The sequence below is a fragment of the Heloderma suspectum genome, chromosome 1, assembly GCF_057233095.1.
Source record: "Heloderma suspectum isolate Gila_16-S chromosome 1, 16-S_ref, whole genome shotgun sequence".
Lineage (NCBI taxonomy): Eukaryota > Metazoa > Chordata > Lepidosauria > Squamata > Helodermatidae > Heloderma > Heloderma suspectum.
Window position 1 is genome coordinate 260041569 of NC_139458.1, and position 18711 is coordinate 260060279.

Sequence of the window (18711 nt, forward strand, 5' to 3'; positions counted from 1 at the left end):
TGTCTTCTGCTTCCCAATGACAGTAAACACCTTCAAATAAATATCTCTGGAGAGTATTTATATATGTAAGAAGAAAAATCATGAACACAGGAGAGTTCACATAATACTACCCTTTTCCCCACTAACCAAATGGGACAAAATGTAGTAAGAACTGAAACAGAAGTTGACCTAGCTTTGTCATGCAATTACTATGGCAAATGTAGGTCAGTGGAGCACCAAATAAGCTGGCAAGGTAGAATAGCAGGTTATCACACATAACCTCCCAACTCTACTCTGGCATACATTTCAAATTCAAAAATAAAAGCAGGTCTTTACCTCATATTTAACTCCCACTATTTGTTTGTTTGTTTGTTTATTTATTACATTTCTATACCGCCCAATAGCTGAAGCTCTCTGGGCAATTCACAAAAATTAAAACCACAAAGTACAGCATAAATAAAATATAAAAGTGCAGAACTACAGTATAAAAATACAACCAGAATAAAACCTAGCAGCAATGCAGAAATTTAAAACACAGTAACAGTTTTAAAATGGCAAAGCTAAAAGACTAGGTTGCTAAATGCTAAAATGCTAGGAAAATAAAAAGGTCTTCACCTGGCTCTGGAAAGACCACAATGAAGGTGCTAGGCAAACTTCTCTAGAGAGCTCATTCCATAGCTGGGGGTCACAGCAGAAAAGGCCCTCTTCCTGGTAGCCACCCGCCTCACTCCTTTTGGCAAGGGCTCCCGGAGAAGAACCCCTTAAGTCGATCTTAGGTTCCGAGCAAGTACATATGGGAGGAGACGATCCTTCAGATAACCTGTCCCCAAGCCATTTAGGCCTCTGAATGTTAATACCAGCACTTTGAATAGGGCCCGGGCATGGACTGATTTGGATAATGATTTGCTGTTTAAAACACCTGACTATTTTAAAACATGTATTTAGCACCAAGGTGTCCAGCAATGTGCAAAATTACCAAACTGGCATGATTCCTGCCTAAAGGGATTATAAACTACATTTTAAACAGGTCAGAAGAGAGAATGGACAGACCTCAATTAGAGGGGGATGGGAAGAAGAGTATTAACTGGAGTATAAATTAATGAAAAGTGAAACTATGGTGGCCTTGGAAAGTCTTTATGGAAACAGGTTTTCTAATGCTGAAATCACACATGCATTTTAAAGTTTCCATAACTACTCAAGGAATCTTTCCGCAATTCTGTCAGTGCATAACATCACAGTTCACAATGTATTTATCTTCCCCACTTTAGATATCAGATCCTTCCAGCTAATGAAGAAAAAAACACTCACCTGTTTGCCTCCTGGCCCAATATGCCCTGGGACTGGAATAATGAAATCCCTCAGTTATCTTTCTACCCCACCCCAGGGCTGTTTTCTTTACTGACCCTCTTCTGCTCTCCGAAGAAACTGACATAGTCGGGAGCAACCCAGTCAGTTTTACCAATGCCTTCTTGATTTTGTTTTTCTTTTCTAAGTATTACTGTGCAATAGTGCTGGTACATATGCATGCCTTTTTCCTTTTAGAAAATGAAAAGAATTCTTCTCCATTGCAGAGTAATGCCAATGGTGGCAGGAAGAGGGGGTGGGTAAACTTTTCGCAACATCAATAAAACTGAGAACACGGTTCCCCCAACGTTGACAGTTTCATAGAAGAATGGAGGTGGGTGCCCTAAGAAAACCTGCATTGGTGAAAATGACAAGATTTTCCAACCGCATTTCTATGCAGGGAGACGAGGTTAAGAATGAGAAAAGGCCCATTCCAAACATGTACAAGACTATGGAAAAATGGTTGAACTAAAAAATGTGGTTCAGATAGAACTCGTCTATTCATCACAGATCTCTCTCTCTCTTTGACACACACACACACACACACACACACACACCACAGAAAGGTTGAAATATGATCCACCTTCCGGCATGGCCATCAATCAATTTAAAAGCCAGATACAAGCTCATTTAAAACTGCATTTCTGTCTTTCACCTATGCACAGAACAGCAGGGGAGAGAGATTCAAAAGCACTTCAAGTGACACATGTGAAATCTGTCTAAGAGGAATTTAAATCAGATGACGGTGCTGCTTAATAAAAAAAGGTGGCGGCACAGGAAGCTAGCAGTTTGATGAGTTTTCATAGAGATGAAGGTGAGAGGAGTAGACTAAGATTTTGGAGATGAATAAGAATGTTGCTCTAGTTCACATGTAATTGACAACCCATGGTTTAATTAATCCATGGTTTGTTGTTGGCTTAATCACTAGGTTGTTTAGCACATAAACAACCCAGTAGTCTGGCTTCAGACATCATGCTCCACAACCTATGAAGGAGCACATCGTGGGTTGTGGAGTAAAAGCGGAAGAGGCAGGAGCACTGCAGGCAGCACATCCACTCTCTCCCACTTGTGCACAACTCATTGCTGTAAAACCTATGGATTGTTGTTGTGTGCAAACTTTGCCCATAGAGTCCTGGGCAAAGAACCTTAAAACAGCATTGCAATTACCTCCTTATCTGGGGAAACATCCAAACCTATCACCTCAAGCCACAGCATGACCCCTATGATAAGGGCAGACAGTAAAATGGAGGGGGGGGGCGACATCTTTGCAAAGCTGTTTTTAATTAAAGGGCTTGGAGGAAATGCAGAACTAGCAGAAAATCCAGTGCAGTGATTAATAGGTTGACAACAGGATCAGAGGCAGAACAAGAGACAGGATTATAGGAGGTTATAAGTCTAACTTAAAGCCCGAAATGGCTTGGGACCCAAATACCTTAAGGAGTGCCTCTTCCCATACCAACCCGCCCATACATTGAGATCATCAGATAAGGCCCTTCTCAAGTGCCTTTGGCAAGAGAAGCACATTATAAAGGCATGGAGGAGGGGGCATTTTCTGTGGTGGCATTCAAATTCTGGAATGCCCTCCCAAGGGAGATTCGGCTGGTGCCAATGTTGTACTCTTTCAGGCACCAGGTTAAGATGTTTTTATTTGCCCAGGCACTTTGTTTACAGGCTAATGTTGTTCATGTGGTGTGTTGCTGGTTGACTAGGCGATTCATCCCTCCCAGTTACAGGCTTGTTGTTTATTGCCTTTTATTATATAACCAGTGTTTATTTTCTTTGCACCACCAAGCCCCCCACTAGACCCCACTTTTGTAGGTGAAGGGCAGCCTAGATTTTAAGCAAATAAATAAATTCCCCATTAAATCCCAGCCAACAATATACCGAGCACAGATGTCAACACGTTTGACTGTCATAGCTAGGAAGCCCTAAGTAAAACTATCCTCTAGTTATGTACTACAGTATTCACCATTGCAAATAGTAAGCAAGAGAGCAGCGAACTGTCCCTCCAATTAGCCACCTAGCTACTCATGTCTGTCACCACACAGCTACTGAACATATGTGAATGTGAAGATGCTTTATAGCAGGTCAGCCACTAGCCCATTACCATATACTTGGATTAGAGGCAACTGTCCGGGGTCTCAAGCAACTGTATTTTACAGCCCTGCTGCTCGAGATTCTTTTTTGAACCTCAGATGCCAGAGATAAAGGTCTGGTCATCCGCTGGCTCCCAGTGTCAGGGAAGGTGGGCCTGAACCCAGGGCCTGTAAGCACAAGCTTAAGGTATTGGTGCAACTACACCACTGTGCAAAACACATCTGGTACTTCCCCAAGTCACTGAAAGCCAGCGCTGACTGTTTTCTCAGTGTTGCAGTTATGTAGTAGTACTTCTTTTCGTTTTCTTTTTTAAACACACAAAACAAAACACTCCTGACCTTAAAAGTTGCACGTGCAGCAACACAGCATTATCCCAGCCTGGCCCTCCCTCTTTTCTGCAATGTTAAACCTGGATGACAAAGAGGATAACACAGGAACAGCTGCATGAATGCTGTGCTACAGAAACAGAGCACAGTGCTATAGGGGCTGCCTGACCTGGCACTGGGTAGCTGGTAGCAGAGGAATGAAAGAGCAAATGGGGGGGGGGGAGGTATCTGCCTCCTGATTAATTATTCACAAAGGTAATATCTTCTATCGTTTCATGGAATCCTTTTAATAGCTGTTTCTGCTGATATCTACCACAGCATCTGACGACAGTGAAGTACCTTGTTCGGTTGTTCCCATCCACTATCAGTCAACGATTCTTGTGGATGACCCTGAATGCTTGTGTTTTGCAACAACCAGTTCTCCCATATTCACTTTCTTCATATCACTCCATGTTATAAGCATTCTGATGTTCTGGAAACAGGGATGGGGAATGGCTGGCCCTCCAGATGTTGCTGGACCGCAACTCCCATCAGCTTTCACCACTGGCTATACTGGCTACGGCTGATGGGAGTTGCAGTCCAAAATCACCTGGGAGGCCATACATTCCCCATCTCTATCTTAAAAGAGAAACATGCCACTATTTTAAGCTTTTCTTCATCATATGACAGATGATCCATTTTATTTGCCTCTTTTATTGTTTCCCCCATCTGTTATATATTTTGTATATAAAATATATACAAAATATACACCAATGTCAATTGCATCTAATATTCTAAATATAGATGTATCTATCCATAGGCATAAAACTGGATTGACAATTCCTGGGTATTTATCCATTTCCAAGTAATTCTTAATGCCTTGTTAAAGCTGGCGCTTTCAGTGAATTTTGTACTGTGACCCTGAGATCTGTCTTTCACATAGTTAAAGCAAATTAAGAACTTGGTGTACACAGAAGGGCAGGGAGGGATAAGAAATAAATGAATCTAATCCAGCATTATTTTGCCCACCTAGTTTGGAGAGATCCTTCTGGGAGCAGTCTGCTTTGAATGCTACTTCCCGGAATAGTTTGATATCATCTGAAAAGGTTGGCCATCTCACAATTTACCCCACTCCACAGATCATTTATATTTAACACACGCTGGAAAAGGTTTGAAACCCCTTTGATGCTACACAACAGAGAATGACACCATAAAACCTCTGATTCTGTAGATTTCTCTCAATCAAATGACATCCTCTCCCTTGTCTCTCTATCATAGGGCTACACTTGCTCCCTGTCTACCATGTTCAAATATTATTTCTGCCATACACAAGCATCATATGAGTTCAGAGATAAGCATGATGATGAAAGTTAAAAGATACAAAGCTAAACAATCTGAATGAGAAGAAAATCATTTACAAAGGAGACTGAAAATGTAAGGCTGTTTTTCATGCATACAATCTCCCATTGCCAAACAAATTCTGTATTGTCATCCATAGCTTCCCAACTTGGGAAGCATGCTAACAATAGTCTCCCAGGGTTTTAACATATCCACACTGATTTCAAGGACAAACTCATTCATTTTCAGGCAGCGATCAAGGGTGGACTTATCCCATAGCAAGATCTGTATGAAACTACCAAGTGTTTCACACATCAGTTTCCCTGTGTATACAATGATTCACTTTTTGAGGATTGCTGACTTTATGATGGTCACAGAAACCATGTATGTGAGAAACCCCCACACATGAGCAGAAGTCTTCAGAGATTTGGCCATCAGGCTGAATGAAAAACAATTACCTCACAGAGGAAGAAATAATTGTGCTCGTGGACACTAAAACTGATCCTCAGATTACCATTTACATTGTTGTTACCTGAAGATACAGGAAGTTCTCTCTCAAGATATCTAAAAACTTTATAAATAAGTTTATTAACTGATGTTTAACAGGGGTTCAAATCAGTCATCAGGTCCCGACTCCTGTGTCACTATGATGTAAGTTCCATATAACATGCACTTTTTAGTACCGATGTATAAGAACTAATTAGTTTTAGTGTTGATACAATAAATGAAGTAGATACAAAAACTCTCTTGTGTACTTTCAAGAGATACTGTGGTATCAAATTTATACCATAGCTCTCTTGATACACAGCATAAATACAATATCGAGATACCAAAGGATGGATTATGGGCATTTATGTAACACTTATGATTTAATTGACTGCTCTGACACACACTATAGCAAGTATAGCATCACGATAGGATCATTTTTTGTACCATGACTGGTTGCTTTAACATTTTTGTAAAGCTTATTGCACAAGAGAGATTAATCTGAAGCAGAAACTCTATAGAAGGAAATATATTGTATTTGTAGATAATATAATAAATGACTTAGTTCAGCTATTTTGTCAAGTAACGTCCTCAGAAATTAAGGATATATTTGCCACCACACACTGCCTATACAAAGCTTAATTTACAACTGTTAGGAATTAGAGCTAGTAACCTTGTTATTTGCACATATTTTTCCTCTCTCAGTTAAAAATAAATGCATCCATTTGAAAGAAACTCAGGCCAAAGAGCCACTTATCTTTCTTCTCTAAACATTACTAAAACCTTCTCAAGAATATTTGGTGTGAACATTGAGAAGTCACATTCCTGTCAAAATGGAATTAATCTGGTTTATATATGAGTTTGTTTGCTTATTTACATTTAAGGATTTTGATACCACCCCCCATAAATTATCCAATGATTTCAAGTGTATAAACTCAAAATGAAAACAGGCAACATGCAACCCTCATTTGCATCACAACTTGAAAAAAACAGGTAGCGTAAAATGCTTGCCACTTTCAGATTAGGATGGCTTGTGTCATACAGAGCCCTCTTAAGGAGGACTCCTACACAAACAAATGAGGATCATACAGAAAACATTTAGGAGACTATACAATTTAAATTGAATCCAGAGAGGTTTTAACAATGACCACAGCATACGCATAACACATTTACAACAAGAAAGAAGAAAGGCACCTGGAGACATCTGACACTGGGCATGCTCTGCAGGCATCTCAGTGCGCACATGCTCTCTACCAGGTTGGAGCAGCCTAGCCACAAAGACCTTGGCACAGAACACTGCAGGATGACAAAAAGGAAGGAAGAGAAGAAGCAGTTAGATGCCACAAGTTACTGAACGCAGGTAACTTATTAGTATGTTAAAGTGGATATGTAATTAACCAATGGTAAGCAACCAACAACATCACATCCCATTCTTAACTGCTTAGCCAGGTGATCAATCAAAGGCTCAATCCACTAAATACTACTACTGCATATATAACCTACACATTCTGAACCATACTTTGGATTGGGTCTAGACTAAATTAGTCACACATAAATCCTCTGAGATCAATGGGACTTCACTAAGTCATGACCAGCCATTCATACTGATTTCAATGGGACCCAGGTGCAACTATATTTGCATCCAACCCACTGGAGCTTGCAACAAACCCTAACAAAATATAGATGGACAAGTAGCAGTTCTTAGTGGATTGTGCTCCAAATTATCTAACTGGTCTAACTACTTCACCATTAGTGAGCTCAGAAAGGAAATAAATGGGAACTGTGCATTGGAAAGTAGAGACAAGAGTACCCTCTTGAATACTAATTAGCTTTTTATACAAAGCCACTCCATAAAAGCAGGCCTGGCATTGGGATACAAGTTAGGGACTTGATTTAGTGTTTTATTAGTAAGTTTTTTGCTACTAATTTAGACTTATACTAAGAAATAACTTGCTGTTGTATTGACTGTAAACTTGACATTAAATCAGTTCATTTCTCTGCAACTATTTCTAATGATACATTCCAAATTTCATATACTTCACCAGGAATGAAACTAGGCCCAGTATCGTAAGCATTTATGCTCAGACTACTACATGGGTCTTCTGTTAATATGGGCAAAAAGGTGCTCAGAAATGACACCTTTTAAGTAACTATGCCGGGTATCAGGAATTTCTCTTCATTTTGAGGGAGTGTTCCGTTTTAAAGAAAAATAGGGAATTGTCAACAATTGACAATGAGGGCAATAAATAATTAACAACTTATGCTGCACAGACTCCCTATCAATTGTAAATAGGCAAAACATTTTAACACCATCAGATAATAATACTCGACTGGCCTATGCAAGTCCAACCAGGTCACACCTCTTGTTACTATTAAATTCATACAAAGGAGGGTATTTGATAGAATCTATACCATCTCTCACCACATTAAAAAGGGCAGGTACAGGATCTATAACCATCCAGATCATCCACTTTCAAACCATAAGACTTTAAAGTTTTAAAGTGGGTCTTGGGCTTCCCAATTAATCTAAAGACAAAATTATTCAATGATAAGCAGCAGGTAAGCTTTGAGCAGATTTCCCCCCAACTCTCAACTAAATATATCCACTCACTTCCACTATATTTAGCATTTCCTACACCTCCGAAATGAAGAAATATCTAAAGGTTAAAGCCATAATACAAAAAGCTACTTTACATCAGGCCCAAAGGACAGCACATGTTCAATGTGGCATTTGTTTGCATTGCAAAAGGCAAATCACTATATATATAGTAAGCTGCTTTTGAAACTCCCTTGAGATTCAAAAGCAGTTTGTTGTGCTGGAATGGTGAGGGTTGCAGTTTGAGAAACACAAATCTAAAGCTGCACTGTACACAAACTAGCCAAACAGTTCTCTGGGACTGTAGCCAAAGATGGCATGGCTATACTCCTCAGTACACATGCATCAGATGCCTCAAAGCTTCTCTGCCTCCCAATTATTTCCCTTTCATCAATGTTCCCCAACTTGATTCCTATACCTAGTTTTAGAAGTTCCTGCGGAAAAAAATCTGATGTCTACACAGGGAAAATGGCTCTACAGAAGGGATGGATAACTTGTGGCCCTCCAGATGTTCTGGCCTACCACTCCCATCAGCATGGTCAATGGTGAAGGATCATGGGAAGTGTAGGCCAAAACATCTAGAGGGCCACAAGTTGCTCACCCCTGCTCTAGAAATAGCAGCAGATAGATATAACCTTAAGAGTTCCATAAAACTATTTCTGTACTGAAACAAAAGAGAAGGATCTGGTACCAGTGGTAAAAGTATGCCTCTGGATTTTTTTTATCAGTTCTCTTGAAATTTCCAGAATTAAAATGGCAGGGGGGAATGTTGATATAAAAGTTACTGAGGTTCTCTCCAAATATATTTAGAGACAGGGCTGGAAAATCTCAGGTACATAGTCACCTTGGCTCCTAAAACATTTGAACCTGGCTTCTAGAAATACAAATTATTTTCTAGACCACCACAATAACTGGATTCATTCAGAGGTGTAATGCAGCAGCACGTATTTCACTGGTAGAGCACATGATTTTATATATAGAATATCTCAGGTTCAATACCTGGCATCTCTAGTTTAAAAAGATTTCAGGTAGAAAGGCTGGAAAAGGCCTCTGCCTAAAACCTTGGAGAACCACTGTCAGTCAGAATGGACAAGATGAGCCAATGACCTGAATCTGTATAACACAGCTTTATATCTGTATATGAACTCTGCTATATATATATAGTGGACTACATCCAAACGTGACCTTCAACAAACAGAAGGGCTCTTTCTCTTTGCAGAAGGGACCAAGATCCAGTAGAGACGGCCCGCTAAATGGGTGGAAGGTTATTTTTGCCAATTCCTGCTTTCACCTGAGGTACCTGGCGCTACATTCCAAGCTATTCCAGAGGGTCCTGTGAACCTCTGGAGAGCTGGGGTGGGGGTTGTAGGGAGAAGAGGGAACTGGTGAAACTTGCCTACAACCCTTGAGCAGAGTTCCACTCATGGGTAGTCTGGAACCAACCCAGTTTCTTCATACCAACAGTCACAAATAAATAATGTTATTACAATATTAAAATAATGCTTTCGCTATGCACAGATATGCTTGTATTTCAGTATTACGTAGCTTTGACTCATGAATCAAGTATTGAATTACACCACCTTGTATTTCAATCTAAGGCCATAATACATATTGTGACACATGGCTTTGGTCGCTACCACTGGCCTATCACAGAATAACCAAGTGAACAAGAACTTCAGGAACAAAGCATAGTTTTTTAAGTCCATGCACAATTTGAGCCTGTCCTCAAAAAATAAGTAAAGAAGTCAGGTAACTTCTTCCTAGTTAAAGAAAAGCTGTAACCTAAACAGGAGAATTTAATTTCTGGAAGAATTCAAACTTGGTGATCCTCTTAAAAAAAAAAAAAACTTAATTACTTTTTTAAAATGTTCCAGAGAATCAGCTTTGGGAGAGTTCAAAGGCATATCTACTCGAAAGAAACAGGACCATTCACCTACCAGTCCCTCCCCCAATTAATCCAGATCACAGTGGACCAAAAAACAAAGGTAGTGCTTGCACAGATGTCAAGGCAAGAAAGTCAAAACAACACTTCAAGGGAAAACAAAAAGGACACCACTCCACTCCTGCCAGCATTACTGGTCTGTTTGACCTGGGGGGAAATGCCTTCCCAGACAAAAATATGGCGGTCAGCTAGCACATATGTATGTATTTATGTAAGCTGCTATTGGCATACATTTCACCTTCATGTATAATATAGTGAACTGGGTGCTTCAGTGTGCTTGTAAGCATTCTTGGCAAACATCCCTCTAAGCACCATATTTCTCTTAGTGTGTAAGGAAAAGTAGGGTAGCTTGCCTTGAGTAAATTTGAGTTGAGCAGCAGGAATCAAAAATACTAGAGAATACATGCATAGGTTAAGTCCAAAAGAAACAAATTTAGTTCTAAAGCATTAAACATGATCATTTCATGCCACATTTAAGGAACATAGGAATGTTTTGAACAGTGGTATGTGATTACAGAATTTGCGGAATTCGTTATTGCCACAAACTGGACCTGCTTCAATGCAGTGAAACATGCAACTTAGCACAACTTGATGCATTCTTATCAGTGCAGAACATGACCCAATGACCCAACATTCTGTCATAAGCAATTTGATTCAAATGAAGTCAGAATGACAAAAAAAGTAATAAGGAAAGATGGCTTATGTATGGCTTTGCTTTCCAAGGATTAACTTAAGAGCTAATGCTCTCTGAAAAGTTAAGACAACATTATGCTACCCTCCTTTTCCATCTTTTTCTTTGTAATGCGACCACTAGGGACTCATATAAACTGTATTCATTCATGTTTTGCAGACCGCTTTAGTCTTTATGCTCAGCAAGCTCTTTTAATGTGTAAGGACTGGGCCCAACATCTCTGCAGGAGCACTCCAAGAAGGCGTGGGAACAGATTCAGAGTCAAATGAGGAAGAGGGGGAAGGGGAAGGGGTGGTAGAGCTACCAAGGTTGCAGGAGACAGGGAACAGTAACAGCAGCAGAGAGGATTCTCTCCAAATGCTGGCTAATCTGTTGGATCAAAGCCAGCCAGAGACCTCTCCATCTGTGGGAATGCAAGATCTTATGGTAGGGGAGGAGTTGGGAGCGAGGGACCCAAGAATCAGATGTCGGGTTAGGAGGGAGGGGCAACTTCAGGAAGTGAGACGTTCTCCCTGAGGGCGGGACTGGAAAAACTAGTCAGGTTTCGCACTGTTGGCTGGGGCCAGTTTCATTGCAACTTCCTATCACAGTGTACTCATGAAAGGGAGCTTCTTGTAGCTTAATTAGTATTGTGCAAAGCTGACTAGAAAACTTAGCTCTGTGTTGCTGTATGCAGATTACGTCTGTAACCTGAATTGTGGCTGGCCTGGCTCTGGCTTGCATAATAAAATCTATTTACTAAGAGATCATCTTCACTGTGTGACTACAAAGACAACTGGAGGCATGGCACTTCACAGAATGGTAGTGCTACTACAAAATGAACACATGGAGTTGCCTTAGAGACCACTGATCCACCTAGCCCAGGACTGTTGACTCCAGTGAAAGCCCTCCTAGGTGGACTCTCTCACTTTGACTTCCAAAGATCCTTGAGCTCGAGATGCTGGGGACTGAGCCAGAGATCTTCTATACACTAAGCAGGTGCTCTCATGGTGTAGGATGACCTTTCTCCAAAATGAATAAAAGGAGGGATAAAGAAAGTGCAAGCCTTCAAACATGCTGCCTCCTGAGGACAAGGATGAACAATTTGTGAACCCTTTTGATATTTTCATTATAGCTAAGGTGCTTGCATAAAACTTAAAAAACCAAACAGACAAGGTCGGCTTCTTAAAGCTAAGTAAGAGCCTGTTTGGATGTTACCTTTAAGGACAGGGAAAAGGTCCCCTCTACAAAAGATCCCCTCTAGATCCTGTGGTCAGCAAGAGACCACAGGATCTCTTGCCCGAGACAGGAGATCCTGTGGTCAGGATTCAAATGATCACAGAATCTCCTGGGTCCAGCATTCACTGCTCCCTGAATACATCTAAGATCCAGAGAATCTTAGCACATTGTTAAAGCTGTGAAGGAATTCATTTCACTGGACTCTTCAAAGAACAAGTCTCTCAAATAATAGATGGAATGTTATGGGTTGATGAGATACACAGATGATGTTAGTTCACTTTTACTAGAAGTTATGTTACATATATAATCCATTTGTGATTCTCACTGTTGCATTATTTATTGTAATAATAATAATAATAATTGTTATTATAAGGCAGTATCCAATGTTGACTGTGTGCTAGTGGGACCAACCTCCAGCACAATGAGATGCTAATGCTGCCTAAAGTAACTGGAAACAAGCTGAAATGTTTGTTTCCAGAATGGAGCAGGTCAGCAGAAGTAGCAGAAGAAAGCTCTGCTGCCCTGTGCTGTTTCAGAGTTTCAGCTCACTTCCAGAGTTGCTCTCAGAAGCGTCAGCTTCCAGTTGTGCTGGGTTCTGCTGGCACAGCATAACCAGTGGAGGGGTACCGGCAGTATTGGATATTGCCCATTATTACTACTAGATAGTGTCATCAGTGTACAGGGCACTTTAAAGAGTAACATACACAAAAGAGGCAGGTCCTCGCCCACAGGACCTCACAATCTACATTCCTGAGAACGGCAAAGAGAGGGGGGAAGATAGGGAGAGGCAGCCGTAACAAGGGATGAATGCAAAGAGTTACACTGTATGGAGGCACAGTGCAAATATAGACACCTACCCATAGTGGGGTAAGGACTAAAGAAGTTAAGTCGCACACTTCAGGGAAAAGGTGGATTTTGGTGAGGGATGTGGGGGTGGGGGAAAGAGATGACACCACACAAGAGTTCTGGGAGGAAGCTCCACCCATGGGGAACTAGCAAGGGAGAATGAGCAAAGACATTTAAAGGGTCCCCCAATCCTCCGGAGCAGGTTTGGAGGGTGTTTGGGTGGGGGGGCAGTTCCATCAGTGGTAGAACATAATGGGATACTATCCAATAAGAAGAGACTTTTGGACAGCTGAGTGTAGAAATCCTGAACAGGCTAATCAAATCACACATGCAAGCACATAAGTGTGCAAGACAAAAGGTTTTCTACACACCTAAAGTTCTGTGTCCTAGTCAAATGAGCCTTTCTTTGGTAGTAGAAAGACAACTTCCTGCCCTCCCCGCATCCTCCTAACCTTCCTTAAAGAAAAATCATCTTGAGAATGAGATAAAATTGATGGATCACATCTGTGACAACAAATTCTGAACTGCCATCATTCTGGCCATTTTAAAAGGATTGTATGCGTTATTTCATGGCCCTGAGGAAAAATGCTTCCCTTTCAGGCTTTAGCTGCTTATGCTCAGTAATTCAATGGAGTCCTCACCCCAACTATATTTGTCAAGCTACTCTGGATAAAAGACATCATGATGTTTTAGGTTAGGAAAACTACTTCTAAAACTTTATGCTCTAGAAATTAGAGCATTAAAGGATAAGGGCATCACCAAAGATCTTGTAAAATTCCTCTGAGATATACAAATCAAATCCCTTCTCAAAAGGATGTCAAAAAGGACTTGGACAGTAGCAAGGCATGCTACTCTTTTTAAGGGCGAGTATGTATGCATACTTCCCTCCCCCTGCTCCCAGGTTACTAAGAAAATGTCCATCAGTTTGAAGGGTGACAAAACATGCATTTTACTGCTTTTGTTGTAATAATACTTATTATTTTATGCAGTTTTTATATTGTTTTTCATATTGTATGTGTGTGTTTTTTATGTAAACCACTTGGAAATCCTGGGATGTCAAGCAGTATACAAGCAGTTTAAATAAAATAACATAAATAATAAAAACGAGGGCTCTCAGCTCTTGACACAGTTTGGTTGGTCTCTTAGCAGCAGCAACAGGACTGCACTTGATGTGAACCTTGCAGGGGACAGAGGCACTGGCCAGGATCTAAAGTAGTTTGCACTAGCCCCCTGGGATTTTAGCCCCACCCCTGCACTCCGCCCTTTATTATTTTATTTATATTATTTTATTTAAAATCCCCCTGGGATTTTAGCCCCACCCCTGCACTCCGCCCTTTATTATTTTATTTATTAAGGCTGCAATCCTATGCATGTTTAGACAAAAAAAAGTCTTACAACTCCATGCTGGCTGGGAAATGCTGGGAGCTATAGGAGTTTTTTCTACCTAAGTATGCATAAGACTGAGCCCTTAATGTATTTCTTAACTGCCTTTCAAGACTAGTCTTCCCAAGGCACTAACAATATATAACATACAATTTAATATCTATAACTAATTCATAACATCCTAACTGATTTTTAAATCAATTTAAAATAAACCTTTAGCAAAAGCAGCATGTATAATTAACAAAAACCTTTCAATTGAAAGCTAAAGGAAACAAGTATGTTTTAAAAACTTAATAGCAACAGATGGGGCCAGGCATACAACTCTCAGGAGGGAGTTCCACAGAGCACTGGTTACCACTGAGAAGATCCCATCTCTAGTGCCCACCAACCTTATAGATCTCAGGGGAGGGCCACCAAGTAGGGCCTCAGACAATTATCTTAATAAATGGGCAAGTTCATCAGGGCACAGGTGGCCCTTCGAATAACTGGGACCCAAGCCATTTAAGGCTTTACATGTCAAAACCAGCACCTAGAATTTGGCCAAGAAACACACCCGCAACCAGTGCAGCGGGTGTAACATGATCCAACAGTCTAGCCGTAAAGGGACTCAAGTGGCCCTGTTCTTCACCAGCTGAAGTTTCCAAATCATCTTCAAAGGCAGCCCCACATAAAGCACATTACACTGGTCCAGTCTGGATGTAACTAGGACATGAATAACTAAGGATAGGTCTGCTTTCCCTAGATAGGGTTGCAGCTAACATACCAATCGAAGTTGGTAAAATACATTCCTGGCTACTGGCACCATAAGTGCTTCCACAGACAGCATCGAATCCAGAAGCATTCCCCAAGCTACAAATGTGCTCCTTCAGGGGAGTCCAAGCCTGTCAAACAGTGTTGAACCCTTCCATCCAGATTGGCAGTTTCCCCACACACAGAACTACCACCTTGTCCTGATTAAGCTTCAGCTTGTTCACCCTCATCCATCCCAAATCCGCCTCCAAGCACCCATTAAGGAGTTCCACAGTCTCCCTGGGATTAATAGGTAGAAAACAGTGGTAGAGCTGTATGCCATCCACATATCGGTGACACTGCAACCCAAACCTCCATAACTTCCCCCAGGCCATTTCATGTAGATGTTAAATAGAATGAGGGACAAGATGGAACAATGTGGCACCCCTCAGGCCAAAGGACACGGAGCAGAAGAAAAGTCCCCCAGCACCATCTTCTGAAACCGACCTGCCAGGTATGATCAGAGCCACCATGACATCATGGCCCCTAAACCCAACTCAGTCAGGCAAGTCAGATTACCATGGTAAATGTTATCAGAATGCATTGAGAGGTCCAGGAGAACTAAAAAGTTTGTGCTCCTTCTGTGCATTCCCTGACATAAGTCATTCAACCAGGCCTAGCAAGGCTGTTTTGATCCCCAAACCAGACCTAAACCCAGACTGGAATAGTTCCAAATAATCACTATGCTCCAACACTTCCTAGATTTGAGAAGCCACTACCCGTTCCAGAACCCTGTTCAAAAATAGAAAATAAGATAAAGGGCAATAATTGTTTTAGCACAGATTGTAGACCCTAACCCCTGCCCCCTGCCCCTTTTAGGGGTTTTAAAAAATTAAATATAATCATACTACAAGATCAATAATATAACAGTACATTTCATAACAGAGTTACATATTTGCATTTGTAAACTTACAATCTTGAATCTCAGGTACAGGACTACATTTTACATAAAGTCTGAAAACGTTAAGCATCTTCTTTTAGGGTGCTGGCACCATTTCCTCCCTCAAACAAGCATTTATCACTTCTGAAGTCCAACATCTAGCCCTGCCCTGGCAGACTTTAATAAAAGCCAAGATGGGCAAGGATGTAGAACATCGGTGGTTGGCCTCAGTTTTCCAAGAAGCTTGTCCACATTCTAAGTTGCACAAGCTGAAAAGTATTTATAACAACAGGACCAGACTGTGTCCTAGCTACACCCACCTCATAATCTATCAAAAACATGGCATCCAAGTCAGCATGGATGTGAGCGATTTTATCCAAAAATGAAAGCAAATTGGTCATAGTGAGTCGAGGGTTCTACAACGTGAGCCGCATGATCTACATTAAGCAGGCCTCTCGCCACTCAAAATAGCTCTGCTGGACAGCACTGTGTGGATGCAATGGTGGTGGGAAAGTAAGATGACTTCACTGCCATCATTGTCACAATGTAGGCCCCAAAGTGGGCTCTCACTTGTGTGCAGTTGTATTCACTGTGGGCTTTTCACCGTTTGTGCTTTAGTCGCAAGTTCGCAACCCAACTATTCCATTGCCTTCAGCTTTTCCAAACACCAAGGAGCTGACACAAGCTGACATCTCCCCTGCCCACCCATGCCATATCCTGAATTGCTTTCAAAACCCAATTGGTTTCAAAAGCTCAGCCATGCAGAATGGTGGACTGTCACTGGAGAAAAAGTCTAAAGCCCCCTTGAGCTTGTGGAATTAGTTCTACCATTATTTGCTTCCTGCCAACAGCTCCCCCCATCATCTTCTACTGAGCCTCTTACAGCTGCAACACCATTGCCACAGGGAGAGAATGGGAAGGCCTTCCCCCTGCTCATCCTGTAGCAAGCATTGCCATAGCTGATGGAGAGCCCCATAAGGAACAGGAGGACACAGAACTCCTGGAGTTGCGTTGTCCCTTCCTGGTCTTGCTCGCACCAAACTTCCAGTAGGTTGGTATAGATGGCCACAGGCCAGATTCAGCCTCAGAAAATTTTAATCGGCCCCTAGTGAAATTTTAATCAAGTTGTGGCAAAAAAGACAAGAAAAAAACCCCTGCTTACTGTGTCACTCATAAGAGGGGGAGGGGAAAATAAGATATGAGAGATTCCACACCTTAATTCTGCAGCTTTCTTCTAAATTTTGTATGCAATATATAAGCGCAGGTATTTGTATGCAATACTACACCCAAGCACATGTGCTTGCACAACTGGGAAGCCTTGAATGTTAAATAAGGCCAACTTTGTCACAGAGTTGACCACTTTTTTTGGGGGGGGGCACTTTATAAACCCCAATCTCCTGCATCTGAGGTAGTTCATAACAATTAAAAACAAAAACATCACAAAATTTTGAAAAACCAGCAGTAAGACTAACAAAGACACACAAAACAACCCAATTTAGCAACAGCAGTTTTATTTAATTGATTTGTGTAGGAAAATATGCTTCTGGAAGGCATATCACTGACTGAATAGAGTGCCCACCTGCAATTAAAGCAGGGGTGCAGAAACCAAGGCCCAGGGGCCCAACCTTGCCCATCTAGGGGCCCAAATTGGCCCACTGGAGTTTCCTAGAAGGCCACACCCACTTCTCTTGACTCCACTTCTTTTCCCTCAGCCACCAATCATGTGGTGGTTTCCTGGATTTTGTGCACTCCCCCATTCTAAAAGGTTGAAATACTTCTACTTACAGTTAGTTACTGGCAGTAATAGCTTTAAGCCACAATATGCTGGTATTTTGCTTCTCCAACATGGAATTTGGCCCTTGGGCTAAAAGAGATTTTGCACCCCTGAACTAGAGGATATACCACATTGGAAGTCAAGCATGACAGGTGGGAGAGAAGTACCAAACAGGCTGTGTGTGTCTATGTGTACACGCGCATAACGCAAGCCTATTCACTCTGCCACTTCTGCCATATTGTACCAATTTAAAATTTATATTTTCACCTGTTGAAATGTTGCAAAAGTGCAGAAGGTTATTATGGTTCACAGGCACATTGTTCTCAGGTCACAAAGGACTGTTTTCTTCTTCAAAGTGGGGCTGTCATTTACAAATAGTGGAAAACTACAGCAAATAAAGTGAGACACAGAACCATCTCAGTTTGCTTCTGTTTTCTCTTTAGCTTCCGGTCTATCTACACTCAGTGCACAATGCGGGAGAGTTTCTAGGATAGTAATTTTATACTAAACTAAAATTCATTTAAACTTCAGTATCTAGAAGTATTTCTTCATGAATTCTCTCTTGCACCAATGAATTTGTCAGATTAGCTAATATTTCTAGGGCCTGCTTGCCGATGTCCCAGAAGGGGAAAATGACCTGTTCTGCCATCTTATTTACTTGGGTTTCAAGATCACCCTATCCCTTGCATTGATGGAACAGCAGATCCATACGTCCCCCACTTCTGTGCAAAAAAGATCACCAGCAAAATTTACGTGTTAGGACTCGCAGCACTGCACATACTGAGGACTCCAAGAAAGCTCAACAGAGTCCTTCTCTCCCCCACCCCGCCACCATCTATGCATGCACAGGCAGAGCAACAAACTGAAATGGATGAAGATTTGAGAGGCATTCACAGACCTCCCACTCCCCCAATGTTCTATTGCATGCACACACTGGGGGGGCAGGGACAAAATTCTATTGAGCCCTGTTTGAATCCTGAGTTCTCAGATGCTGGACCTGCTATGCAAAGGATCACACCACTAATATTTGCAAGTATTATATA

At 41.4% G+C, this 18711-nt stretch overlaps 1 protein-coding gene across 14 annotated transcripts in view; it reads right to left on the reverse strand.

Annotated features, from left to right (window-relative positions):
* The window catches only part of FBXW11 (F-box and WD repeat domain containing 11), a 99616-nt gene that overhangs the window by 55808 nt on the left and 25097 nt on the right, over positions 1–18711 (reverse strand). For 7 of the 14 annotated variants that reach the window (XM_084825576.1, XM_084825610.1, XM_084825604.1 and 4 more), the window contains one exon: positions 6744–6845. The exons of the other annotated variants lie outside the window; for them this stretch is intronic. In XM_084825576.1, the coding sequence (XP_084681702.1) occupies positions 6744–6845 (102 nt within the window). The remainder of the gene's footprint in view (positions 1–6743; positions 6846–18711) is intronic. 14 annotated transcript variants of the gene reach the window in all.